The sequence below is a fragment of the Myotis daubentonii genome, chromosome 18, assembly GCF_963259705.1.
Source record: "Myotis daubentonii chromosome 18, mMyoDau2.1, whole genome shotgun sequence".
NCBI lineage: Eukaryota > Metazoa > Chordata > Mammalia > Chiroptera > Vespertilionidae > Myotis > Myotis daubentonii.
The window spans coordinates 10,401,117-10,414,485 of NC_081857.1; the positions used below are offsets into that span (position 1 = coordinate 10,401,117).

Sequence of the window (13,369 nt, forward strand, 5' to 3'; positions counted from 1 at the left end):
GCGTTCCGGACCCGCGTGGGGCTCCGCTCACGGGGGAGCTGGAAGGGGAGGAGGAAGGAAGCAAAGGGCACGTCCCTCGGGTCCCCTGGAACCAGGAGGGTGGCGGGCAGACCCCCGGCCTGGACCTTTCCCTAGACCCCACTTCTTGCTATATTTTTATTGATTTCAGAGAGGGGAGAGAGGTAGAAATATCAATGATGAGTTTGATCGGCTGCCTCCTGCACGCCCCCTACTGGGGATTGAGCCCACAACCCAGGCATGTGCCCTTGACCGAAACTGAACCCGCAACCCTTCAGTCCGCAGGTCAACGCTCTAACCACTGAGCAAAGCCGGCTAGGGCTTCTTGCTAGATCTTAAGCCCTTCCTTCCGCGCGCCCCTCACCAGGGCGTGCAGCGCTGCAAGTGGGGGGATCTGGGGTAGGGGGAGGCGATAGGAGAGGGACAGGGGTGGGGCTGAAGGCAGACGGTCCCCAGCGAGACCCCTCTTAGGAGTTGTTCTGAATAGCGCTTTTCCCATAGGAAATCCTCCAGCGGCCCCAGCAGTCCAGTCCGCGTCCTGAAGACGCCCCGAAACCCACACTTGTTCGTGCGCCCCCCATCGCCGAACCAGCGGCTCCGCGGGTCTGCGTTCCCTGGGGTTGTCCTTCCTGCCTCTCCCGAGTCTCCCCGCCCCTGCCCCGCCCCGCAGCCTGCGGTCCCTTTAAAGGCCGCTGGTCTGGGGCCGCCCTCCTCTCGAGGCGAACTCGGGAGTAACGTCGGCGCCGCGCCGCGCACCGGGCGGGCATGGTCATGGCGTCCCCGGCCATTGGGCAGCGCCCGTACCGGCTGCTCTTGGACCCAGAGCCGCCGCGCTATCTGCAGACCCTGAGCGGCCCGGAGCCGCCGCCGCCGCCGCTGCCGCTGCCGCCCCCCGGCCGGGCCTCCCGCCGCTGCGCCCCGGCGCCCATCTCCACTGCGCCCGGGGCGCACGAGGGGCGCGGCGCCCGAAGGGCTCCCCGCGGGGACCTGGACCCCCCACCCCGGGCCTCCCGCCCCGCTCGCCCTCTCCGGCCCGGGCTGCAGCAGAGACTGCGGCGGCGGCCTGGAGCGCCCCGGCCGCGAGACGTGCGGAGCATCTTCGAGCAGCCGCAGGATCCCCGCGTCCCGGCGGAGCGAGGCGAGGGGCACCGCTTCACCGAACTGGCGCTGCGGAGCGGCCGCGGCTGGTGCGACCTGTGCGGACGAGAGGTGCTGCGGCAGGCGCTGCGCTGCGCTAGTGAGTGCGGGGGCCGGCGGGCGGGCGGGCGGGGAGGGGTGGCGCGGGGAGACCGCAGTCCGCGGCGAGGGACTGCGAGGGGCTGGGGCCGAGAGAGCGGGCATTGCCTTTTCTGGCTCCAGGGGAGACCTCGACTGTAATTAAAGGAGAAAAACCCTGGAAACTCTCTGCTCTTGAGTCCCCTGCCCCGTACCCTTTAGTGTCTGCCTCTTGCCTGGATAAGGTTCTGCGGTTTTAACAAATACCTCTCCTGCCGGGTACCTGCTCGCCCCCTCCCCAGGCACACACGTGTGTACATTCAGGCGCGCAGGTTGGGTCGATGGCCGCAGCCGCAAGGTCAGCCGCTGCACCCTCTCGGTTTTGTTGTTGGTTCTGGAGAGTGGGGTTGTGAGACTGGTACTGAGATGGCCATTGACCTGTGCTTATTAGGGTTCATGGCAGAACGGTTTGTCTGTCTGTGGCCCAGGCCGATGGTCCATGCTCTCCCCCAGGGTGTCCTGTTGGGATAGGGAGGGGAGCTGGCTAGGCTTTGGCTAGAGCCAGCGGTGAGGCTGAAGAGGAGCCTGAGGTCACCCTGGACCTGTGCCCCCTCCTGCCGTCTATCTCTGGCCCCTCAGACCTTTGGATCCTGCTCCGATGTTTAGCCGTACCCTGCCTCCTCCCCTTTCTCCTGTGTGATTGCTCTCAGTGTACTGGTCATCATGCTCTAACATTACCCAGCTCGGCCCCTTCCTCCCCAAGCTCCCAGGTCCCTCCAGCCTCCCCTGAGCCAGGCTCTCCTCCAACCTGACTGTAAAACGCGGGGCACCCAGGTGCAGGTCTTCTGAGCCACTTTGCAGGCTTCCTGGTGTTTCCTTATTTCCCTCTTCTTGCAGTTAGGTGTGTGTATTTCTTTAATGAGTGTCCTCTCCCCACCTCCACCTCCATTTTCGCTGTTGCCCGTGTCTGGATATCTATGTGTTTAGATGCATATTTTCAGTATCTGGGGCACAAAATACAGACAATGGCACAGGCTCTAGCAAGCACCTCTGGAAATGGGTTGTGCATATTTCAGCAACCGTCCCCCCCCCCCCCCCCCATGCTCTCTAGCTGCCGCATTGGACAGCACCCGCCTCGTTCACGTCAGGAAAAGCCCACTTAGCCTCTCTCTGCTGTCAGTCCACCGCCCAGGCTGCGCAGGGTCCCTCCCACTGCAGCTGGCTGCGGGGAAGGAGAGCCGACTCTCAGCCGGGGTCAAGTGGAAGGGGGAGACTGGGGGCAAGGGGGTGCTCCTCCCTCCGACACCAGAACTCACAGCTCAGGTGCCATGAACAGGGAACGAGCGAAAGTTAGGTGTGCGTAATGGGTCCAGGGCTGCAGCCTCTTGGCCAAGGCCCTGACCTTGCAGTGGAATTGATGCAACTTGCCCTCAGATGTGTTGGCAGCTCTGGCCTCTCAGGGAGTATTTTATTTACTGCGTTCACCAACCCTAACAGCACGGAGGCAGCGTCCTCGCGGGAATGGCTTTTCTTGTGCGGGAATCCTGGGGGATCCGCCTCATTGGAATTCTAGGGTTTGTTATGGCGTTTGTATCAGTTGTTGAACATGTTGCACGCAGCTTTATGGTTTTTCGGGGATGGTGGTGGTGGTGTGTGTGTGCGCATGTGGGTGCATATGCATGCTACTCCATGGCTAAATGAATGCACGCTCGCTTTACATTAGAATTGTTCATTTAATTGGTGCGTAAGTAGTTTCTGGTGGCAGGAAGACCAGGTGCAGTGATGTTTCCTCTGACGTGGTTGACGTGGTGGCCCCCACACGGGTTTAATAGCAACCAGGGATGGCTGAACACCAGAGAGAGCGCAGAGCTGGAACCAAGGGGCTAAGGAGAGGGGTCTCGGTCTGCCGTTATTAATATGGACAGACGGAGCCTCCCTGTGGACCTGTGGCTGGAGGGGAACAGTGAGGAAATGTTCTCCGGTGCAAATGAGGCCTGGCAGGGGGAGGCACAGCAGGCTGGACTCCCCGAGGGCCTTCCTTAAAGCTGAGGGTCTCGTTCCATGGAGGGGCTGGCTTTAAAAAAAATATATAGTTTATTGATTTTTTACAGAGAAGAAGGGAGAGGGAAAGAGAGTTAGAAACATTGATCAGCTGCCTCCTGCACACCCCCTACTGGGGGTGTGCCCGCAACCAAGGTACATGCCCTTGACCGGAATCGAACCCGGGACCCTTCAGTCCGCAGGCCGACGCTCCATTCACTGAGCCAAACCGGCCAGGGTGGGGTTGGTTTTTTAAATCTTTATTCTGAAAGGTAAGGCTCAGAAAGATGACTTTTTAAAAGCAGCACTATGAAGTAGTTAAGAGGACAGCCTGGACCCAGAAGATGTGGGTGTGAATCTTGACTCGGCCCCCGAGTCTCAGTGTGCACCTGTGTTTCACCTCCTAGTTTTAAAAAAAATAGGGATAACAACAGACCTGTGTTAGTGTGTTCTTGTGAGAATCATATGAATTAATGGATGGAAAGTGCTTAGAGCAGTGCCTGGAACATGCAATATGCACGGGGGGTGCGATGTGGATGCTGTTATTATGCCCCCCGTGTAGCACTGTGACAGTGTGTCTGGCTTGGGACACCTCTGAGGGTCACCTTTCCAAGCGCTGTGTAGTTTTCGAACTCTGCGTGGCTGCAGAGCTCAATGAGGAAGCAGTGCCATGCGTGTCGCGGGAAGTGCGGGTATCAATGTCCCCTGGAAACGTCACTCCCAGAATGCCATTGGCACCTGGCTGTGTTCCTCTCGCCCCCAGCACAGTGCCAGGCACAGAGCACGGCTTTAGTTAGTGGTGGCTGATGAAGCCCGCAGCTTGTTATTGCTGTTAATACTCCCTGCTCTTGGGAATGAGCAGAAGGGCAGCGAGTATATGAATGACACCTGCCTGCGCAGGCAGCTGACCCTGGGTGGGGACCTTGTTGGCAAAATGAGCCTTTAATGGGGGCAGCTGTGAGAAACCTGTCTGCCTGCCTTTTTAGTGAAAGTTCCTCTCATTTACGCGCACTCCTGCCCCAGGCCTGTAACTGAGCTCTGGTTAATGCTGGGTGTGCCAACGGGAAAGTTCAGGGTTAATGTTAATTCCTAGGAGTGAAGGAATCATGTTTGTTGGGTAGGAAAGGGAATCTGGTGGGGATTGGTGCAGAGAGAGAGAGGTAGAGAGAGAGGAGAGGAGAGAAGAGAATTATGTGACCAAGTGTGTTTTGGGGCGGGGCCCTGACGGGGGAGAGAATGCCTATTTCCAGCGCTCCAGGTGGGGGTGGTCAGCAGCAAACAACCCCCTGCCCTTTGACTGACTTCTCAGGGAATATTCCTTATGGGTCATGGTCCCTTTGCTCTGTAAAAGGCACCTAGAGTTGACCTTTGACCTTCCATCTCCTTTTGGTCGATACATAAGCCTCCAGGGAATGGTCTGGAAAATGGGGAAACCTAAGTCCAACTCAAAATTCCAGGAGGGTTGGTTGGACACACCTGGCATGCTGTCAGCGCGTGCCACGCGCCGGCTCCGGGAGCCGGTCTCTCTCTGGAAGGGCGTTGTCCAGAGCTGGGAATGTGCTAAGCGATTGAATTATAGGGTTGCAAGGGGGGCCCTGTGGCTCATCAGCTAACCTCCCCTTCCTGTAATAGACGTTAATTATGGTGTGAGGGCGAGACCTTTGTATGGCCTTCAGGGATGGGGACCTTCGTGGGGAGGGAGGCTGGCATCTCACAGGGCCCCTTGTCCAGCCGCCTTGTCCCGTCGCTGCATGAATGGGTGGGCTTAACCCTTCGCTCTGCACACGCTGAAACCACGCGTGTGGCAGCCAGGGGTCCTGCAGGCCCGTGCCTTGTCGTGGGCTCTCTGTGGGAGAGAGTACAGGGACATGGGCCTTGAGTATCCTGGTAGCAGACCCAGAACCCGGGCTGCTTGGGCAGCGTGGTGTTTGTCCAGTGCACCCAGCAGCACTGAGGTGTGAGGCCTGAAGTGTTGTCATTGGTTCCATGCTTGGCTTTGGAGGTTAGGGAAGTTAAGCGCCAAGATGGGTGTCACGCTGTGAAAGCTTGAGGAACCCTCCCCCCCCCACCCACTTCCAGCCCCTCCCCTGCTCCTGGCTCTTAGAGGGGTCTTCTTGGGAAAGGTCCTCATGGAGTGTGGGGGAGCTGGATGTGGGGGGACAGAGAAGGGGTCTGGAATGCTTTGAGAGAGGCCTTCTGAGCTCCCCACGCTGTGTCTTTTTCCTCTGTCCCTGCTTCCTGTCTTCTCAAAAGATGAGAGTGAAAGGATAAAATGTGGGCTTAATTCCCTCCCCTCCTACACCCCCATTCATCAGAGCATGAAATTCCCTGATTAGGGAGGGAGAGGGGCTTGGATCCCAGGTACAGTCAAAAATGATTAATGCCACTTGTCTGCCAGCCTCATTAGAATTGGTAATGAACATGTGTGTTTGCCTGCTGATCCTGCGAGTTATGAGGTGGACGTGAATTGACATCTCCCCTCAGCGCGGAGGGTTTGACTTGGGATCCGCGCTCTTCTCCCCAAGTTCACCAGTGAACCCGCTTATGCCAAAGCCGGGCTGCTCGGCCCTGAGTGACAGAGGAAGGACAGCCCAGCCCCAAGGGCCCTGGCTGGTGAAGGGACTCGCCTGGCCAGGAGCAGGGGCCGGCAGCTCAGAAGGGCGGCTGGGGCTCAGGCAGGCCCAGGCCCGCTGGGAGGATGACGGAAAACGCCTCGCAGGAGTAGTGCCTTGTCTGTGCAGAGCCCGGGGTTTCATGCTCCCTGCCCCGCTCAGCCTCCGAGCAGCCTCATGAGGTCGGAACTTAGAGAGGCCTCTGCCCGGGTCTCGGTGGGCAGGAGTCGCCAGTGCACCTGGCTGGGGGCAGGCAAGGTTAGGCGAACCAGACTGGCTTTGGAGGCCTTGGGCATCTCCGGCTGTCCAGCCATTTCCCTCCTTCGGACCGTGCTCAGCACCTCTATGTCAGAGACACCCCCTGACTGCTGCCCCACGGGGCCTTCTCTGGCTACCCACGCCCCTCCTCATTCCTCAGTTTCCCCATCAGAGGAGCTGCTCGCCTCCCTGGCCCTGCCCAGATACCATTAAGGCTGGCGAGGGAGCTGCAAACTCATCTCTGGCCTCATGGGAGGCCCTTCCTGTTCTCATTCCTCAGTGACAAGCAGAGTATTCTTGGGCGGGGAGGACTTGTGGGTGTGCAAAGCACGCAAGCAGGCATTCCCCCGACTCCTACCCGGCACCCCAGTCGGCACCCTCCTCCCCACGCTCGCTGGCAGATCCAGTGCCAGTGGCAGGATGCTTCCTGCCTCCACTGACCTCACAGGCCACCCATCCTTCCCCCAGGGCCCTGGCCGGCGCTCACCCCGCTGGGTCAGGAATGCTGGCGGCAGGCGACGAAGCTGGGAAGGCCAGTCCTGACTGGGGAGATGGTTGTGCATTTAGTCACTTTCGGGGTTTTTTCCAGGAGTTTTGGCAAGCTGCTCTCCGCATGCTCAGGGCCCAATTGCAGGGTGGGGAAGAGAGCTGAGCCAGCGTAGGCTCTGGGGAAAGATCGAGGAGCCCGAGGTGATGTCAGGCAGGGCAGCAGGCTCGGCTCCCGGGGGCACTGGTTTAAGGGGAATAAACTCAGTGCTGGGGGGTTGTCATGGGGAGCCCGGGCCCAAGGTCAAGACGGTCTTGACTCAGACCTGGGGAGGTGATATTTGGGTGTTCTGGGAAGCACCCCACACTCTATGCTGGAGACTTGGGCAGAGCCTGGCGGGCCCCCAGGGCGCTCCATGGTGTAAGCTTTGGCCATAGTGGCCGGCAAGTTCATGCAGGGTCTGTTCTAGCCTGCCTGTGCCTCCTGGCCTAGAGAAGGTTCTTGGGAGATGCCGCCGGAGGGGAAAACTGAGATGTTTGGAGACGAAGGAGGCAGAGCAGAAGGGGTCCCGATTTTCTTTAGGATTGCGCTCCCAACACCTACTATCTTGGCCTCAATGAGGGCATCAGGGGCACAGGTGGGACCTGGCATTGCGCTGAGGGTTTATACGAAGGGTGGTGTGGGGAAGTCCAGTCTGCTCATTGCTGTGTGTCACTGGGCGGCAGGCACGTGGCCAGGTATGTCACTCACGGTGACCAAAGTGGGCTTGGTCATGTTTATTATTCAGTGGAGGGCCTGCACCCCACCTGTACCCTCCCTCCCTGTGTCCTGAACAAACATCTCCAGGGCGGGGAGGTCTGACCCAGGCGTCTGCAGTGGCTATTGGCTGGGGCTGCTAGAAAATGGAAACTTGGCTTCCACGGACCTTAAAGAAATCAGGCCACAGGTTCACGGAAGCCAGGCCTCAAGAAGAGCGCTGTTCTTTGCCTAGATACTTCTTTAATCCTTTTATGTCCTGTTTCCACTGGAGGCTGGATCTGGGAAGGAATTATCATTGTGTTTGCTGGAGATGTGAGCCTGTTAGGATGGAATAATCCTGTAGATCAGGAGTGGGGAACATCCGCCTCGAGGGCCATAGAAGGCCTGCGAAATCATGGGGTCTGGCCCTGCCAAGGCCTTAGGGGTGAGTTAATGAAATGTTTGACCAAATAGAGCAGGCTGGTTTTTAAGTTCGTAATTTTGTATGGACTGCGAATTATGTTATAAATACCCACTTGGACCTGGCTGGCATGGCTTAGTGAACCTGGAGGTCACGGTTCAATTCCAGGTCAGGGTATATGCCTGGGTTGCGGGCTCGATCCCCAGTGGGGGGCGTGCAGGAGGCAGCCAGCCATCGGTTTTCTCTCATCGTTGATGGTTTCTGTCTCTCTCTTCCTTTCCCTTCCTCTCTGAAATCAATAAAAAATATATTTTTTAAAAACCAAAAACAAATGGCCCTTGAAAAAGGTTCCCCACCCCTGCTGTACGTGTTGAGCTGAGAATGGCCGAGAAATTGTGGGATGGAGATATCTGTATCTCAGAGACGACTTGGCTTCCTCTAAACCAGTGGTTCTCAACCTTCCTAATGCCGCGACCCTTTAATACAGTTCCTCATGTTGTGGTGACCCCCAATTTCATTGTTACAAATTGAACATAATTAAAGCATAGTGATTCATCACAAAAACAATATGTAATTATATATGTGTTTTCTGATGGTCCTAGGCGACCCCTGTGAAAGGGTCGTTCGACCCCCAAAGGGGTCGCAGCCCACAGGTTGAGAACTGCTGCTCTAAAGCGTTGCTGGTGCACCAGCTGGTGAGGTAGGCCGGGCTGGTTGAATCCTCACCATCCCACAGATGAGGAAGCCCAGCATCCAGGGAATCACAGGACTCTCCAAGACGACCCAGTCACTGTAGCAAACCCAGTGCCAGAACCCAGCCCAGCATTTTGCCTTGTGAGCTGATACCATTGAACATGCCAGGCAGTTGAGTTTCTTCATTCACCTGCCTCTCTGCTGCCAATGAGTGCGGAAATGTCCCTAAAAAGAGGCGCAGGAAAAAGGGAGGGCGGGCCGAGTGGTGGGTCAGCCACGTGCAAGCCAGAGCATCAGCCAGCGCCTGAATAATGGCGCGTTGGCTGCACTTCAGCCTGTTGTCAGCGTTGGGTTTCTAAGTAGGTTTTCAGCGTGTGAGTAAATCATGAGATCTTTCAACAAACAGTGACGTTTTTCAAAATCCCAAGATAAAAGAAACAAGTAGCCCTGGCCAGTTTGGCTCAGTGGATAGAGGGTCGGCCTGGGGACGGAAGGGTCCCGAGTTCAATTCCGGTCAAGGGCATGTACCTCAGTTGCGGGATTGATCCCCGGTCCTGGTCTGGTTGGGGTGAGTGCTGGAGGCAACCAGTCGATGTGTCTTTCTCATATCAATGTTTCTCTCCCTCTGTCTCTCCCCTTCCCTTCCACTGGCGGGGGGGGGGGGAGAGGGGGAGGAAACAAGTGTATCCCTCCCGCCCCCTTCCCATCAGTGTGGGGTGTGTGTAGGATGGTGGGCGTGGAAATGCAGGTTGATCGTTTCCTGTTTCAAGCCTCCTTCTTACCATGACCCAGGGTCAGAGTTCATGATGCAGGGACCAAAGTGAAATGAGGATGAATCTCAGAGGGGACAGCGTGGGTGAGGAAGAGTTGGATAGAGACTGAAAAATCAGCTGAGGGTGGCATAGCGGAGCCCTGGCTGTGTCCCAGACTGGGCTGTGGCCCCGTGGGGAAGAGCACCTCAGGGCAGGGCCCCCTCCCGCCCAGCACTGGCTGCATGTGTCTCCAGGCCAGGCTGTCACGGGATCACTTGAGTATCATCATTTACTTTCATGGCTGACTCAGAGGAAGCTGTTTTGTTTCGTTTTTTCCGTCGAAGTTGAATGGAAGCTGGAGGTTTTGTGGTTTCTGTTGAAACAATGATGTCCTTTCTGCAACTAGGGAAAGTATTGAGAATCCAGGAAAACCTCAGAGATGCCTTACTATGCAAATGGAACAACAGATTCCTGCTGTGACTTGAGAGTTTGGAGAGACAGGGTTCAGCGTACTGTATGTAAATGTCTATCTTAGTGATGAGTGCTTTGAAAGAAATCTGGAGGTGCCTTTAGAGGAATAGAGTAGTATTTCAAGGTGAAAGTATATTTTAACCCAACACTTAAGATGGCGAAGCCCGTTTCTTCACATTTTGTTGGGCCTTGGCATTGAGGTCATCGGTCCAAGCATAGATGCCAGGGGCAGCAAGAGGGCATTGCAAGCATTCTAGACAGCACTCCTCCTGAACGCCCCTGTGATGGAGAAGGGATCCAGCTTTCAAAGGCTCAGGAGCCTCCCAAAGCCCTGAGTCTAGTCCAGCCGTGGGCGAACTACGGCCCGCGGGCCGGATTCGGCCCGTTTGAAATAAATAAAACTAAAAAAAAAAAAAAAAAAAAAAAAAAAAAAGACCGTACTTTTTTATGTAATGACGTTTACTTTGAATTTATATTAGTTCACACAAACACTCCATCCATGCTTTTGTTCCGGCCCTCCGGTCCAGTTTAAGAACCCATTGTGGCCCTCGAGTCAGAAAGTTTGCCCAGCCCTGGTCTGGTCTCTGCCAGGCCCTTCCTGCTGGATTCCCCGATGGAAACCCCGTCCAAGATCCGCTCAGGGATGAGAAAGAAGTTTACCCTGAAGCTCAAGTGGGGCGTTCGGGAGGCTTTTCCCTCTTGCCTGTGACTCGTATTTTAAAATCCCCCCGGCACGCGTGTGCTGTCCCCTTGCCTGAACTCGGCCTGGGCCCACGTGTCGATCTCGCAGATCTCACGCGCAAGGGTCAGAGCCAAGGAACCTCGACGCCAGCCCTGGCTTGATGGCCCCAAGTGTCATTTCGGGACCCGAACTCACTCATGACCCTCTTCTGGTGCAGAGGTTGCTGGGTAAACTGGGCAGCCCAGCCCCTCGGAGGAAGTCTTCGGGAGAAAGAACCAGTGCTCCCGGCCTGAGAAAGGGCAGCATTTCTAAATTAAATAAATTACTTGTAACAATTTGGTTTTTTATTGATTTTAGAGAGAGAGGAAGGCAGAGGGATAGAAAGATAGAAACATCAGTGAGAGAGAAACATAGATCGGCTGCCTCCTGCACACCCCCTACTGGGGATCGAGGCTGCAACCCAGGCATGTGCCCTGACCGGGAATTGAACCTGTGACCTCTTCGTTCATGGGTCGATGCTCAACCACTGAGCCACACCAGCCGAGCAGTAAAAATGTGTTTTTATGATTGAGCTTACGAATGAGTTTTTATTGTTATTGCACCAAGTCCTGCGGCCCTCCACAGTGAGGGGTGACCTACGATGGGGACCTCCTGGCCAGACTTTTTAGAAGGACGGTGACGGGGAGCCTGTTTGGAGGGTCAGGGTGCGGCTTAGGTTTGTTCTACCAACATCTTCTTCTCTGAGTGGCCCAAGGACATGGCCTCGGGGATAGGATGCCCGTCGGCATTCTCTGTGACCTGGGACACCTGCAGCCCAGAGCGGGGGAGCCCGGTTGGCGTTCGCAGGAGGAACAACAGAGTCCCCTCCGAACTGAGGAGTGCTGGCTTCCCGGACCTCGCACATGGTGACTGGAGCTCATGGCTCCATTTCCGCTCGGACCCGAGGCCTCTGTGCTCATTTCCTCTCCTTCCTCTGAGGCCTGCCCCGCTGGTGGCTGGCAGAGGCGTTCTGGAATCCCTGGGCATTCCTGCTTGTTTGTTTGTTTGTTTTTAATATCGTGTTTTCCAGCCCCGAGACCAGCCCCGGAAGGCGTGGCTGCCCGTCCGGTGCCAGCTGCGCGTCTTGGCCTGGGCGACAGGGCGTCCAGAAACTTCCTCACCAGGACGTGGTTGCTCCTGGGACGCGGTGTTGAGGGGACACCCTGTGAGCGTCATTTTAGGGCCAGGGGACAGCATTTCTGCCCTTTGAATGAGAAACTGCTCTTCTCTTCCTTCCTCTTTCTCCCCCGCCTGGCTCCCTTCTCTGCTCAGGTGTCTGGTCTCAGATCAATGGACCCTCTTACAGCAGCACCGCCTCCTGCAGGGTCTGGGTGGCCGCACGCTGAGCCCTGCCCCTTCCACCACAGGCTTAGCAGGGGAGGATGTGAATGAGCCCGGGTGTCCCTGAGGAGCCCGCACAGCTGGTAAAGCATCACTAATCGCCCTCCCCAAAGAACTCCATTAAGGAGCCCCTGGGCCCGGCGCACGGCGCGGCGGCCGATCCCCGCTGTCGTCTGTGGGAACCTCGGAGACATCGGTTTCCAGACGCTCAGGCACTCGAGGAGTGAGGCTCCGCAGCCTCTGCCCCGCAGCCTCTCTGGTGGGGGCATCTTTATCTTATCGAGCTAAAAGCCCCAGGAATAGAAAGTTTTCCACTGGGGGCGGTGGAGGGAGGACCTCATCTGGGAAGGAGCCGGCATCGCTCAGGCGGGGCTGTGCCGGCCGGGGCCCAGGTGCCGGGGGCTCCCTCGGAGGAGGAGCGGCGAGGCTGGGCTGATCGGGGCAGAACCTCCGTCACGCGAGGGCCGGAGCCGCTCCAGGGGCAGTGGCTGCCCCACTCGTCCCTCCGCCCTGAACACCAGGCCTAGAGAGAAGCTGTTGGCCTCCTGCGGCTGAGATGACAGAGGGCCGGGAGCAGGGGGCAGCCACTGCCTGCTTCGGGACCGTCGCCGCCCGGCTCCAGCGGCTCTTCCGCAGGCTCCCTAAGGGCCACTTGGGATCAGAAAAGCTCCAGGTCCTGCAGAGGGTCCCCCACGAGGCCAGGCTGGCTTGCGGTAGGTCCACGTCACTCCAGCCGGGGGAGCGCAGCGGCTGCGGGGGTTCTGTGGCCTTCCCCACGGGGCAGGGAGTGCGGCAGCCTGGTATTCAGTGCTGAGCTCAGCACCACCCTGTGGCCCCGCGGACTCCCCGGGGGCGCCAGGGCTGCCACCCCGACAGGTTTAGGTGGAGCTGGCGGACCTGAAGGGCATGGTCCCCCATTTCAGAGGCCCCTGTTGGCCATGGGTTTTAACAGCCTTTCCTGGGCTGAGAATTAGGGCCAAGACGTCCTCTTCACCTGGGTTCCTGGGCTGGTGGAAGTTGTCCATTGCCCCCCCCTGTGGCTCTGAGGGGCATCAGCTGCCAAGTACCCGGGGGCGTGATGTGTTCAAGGCAAAGGCTTCTCACCTGCAGGGTTCGGGGAGGTGCCTGTGGGACAGGCCGCATGGGCTGGAGATGGCTGGCGGGCACAGCTGGACAGGAGCCCCAGCCTCGGGTAGTGGCTGGGCCAAGTTTCCTTCCCTGAGCACTAATTAGGGTGAGAACAGTCCTTGCCCGGAGACGGATAGCGGGGCTGAGTGGAAGATGAGAAGGAGAGACAGTAGTCATTCACATTTTCACAGAAGTTAGGTCATTCTGCTGCCCTTGGTCTAAGAAAGGAGCCGGGCCAACAGGAGCCCTGCTGGGGTCCAGGGTCCCGAGCACCTGCCTCCAGCCGAGGCTTCCTCCTGCGGGACCACGCGGCCCACAGCACCCTGTCCTCCTGGGCGCACCTTCTGCTGAAGATGCAGAGCATGGGCGTTTGTTGGCTTGTTTTTAATATCGTGTGTTCCAGCCCTGGCCGGTTTGGCTCAGTGGATAGAGCATCAGCCTGCGGACCGAAGGGTCCCGGGTTCGTTTCCGGTC

General features: G+C 57.7%; 1 protein-coding gene across 1 annotated transcript in view; it reads left to right on the forward strand.

The window, feature by feature from the left end:
• Positions 1-724: 724 nt before the first annotated feature.
• The window catches only part of RASSF5 (Ras association domain family member 5), a 74,480-nt gene continuing 61,835 nt past the window's right edge, over positions 725-13,369 (forward strand). The window contains exon 1 of the mRNA XM_059673941.1: positions 725-1,255. Within this exon, the coding sequence (XP_059529924.1) occupies positions 784-1,255 (472 nt within the window). The 5' untranslated portion in view covers positions 725-783. The remainder of the gene's footprint in view (positions 1,256-13,369) is intronic.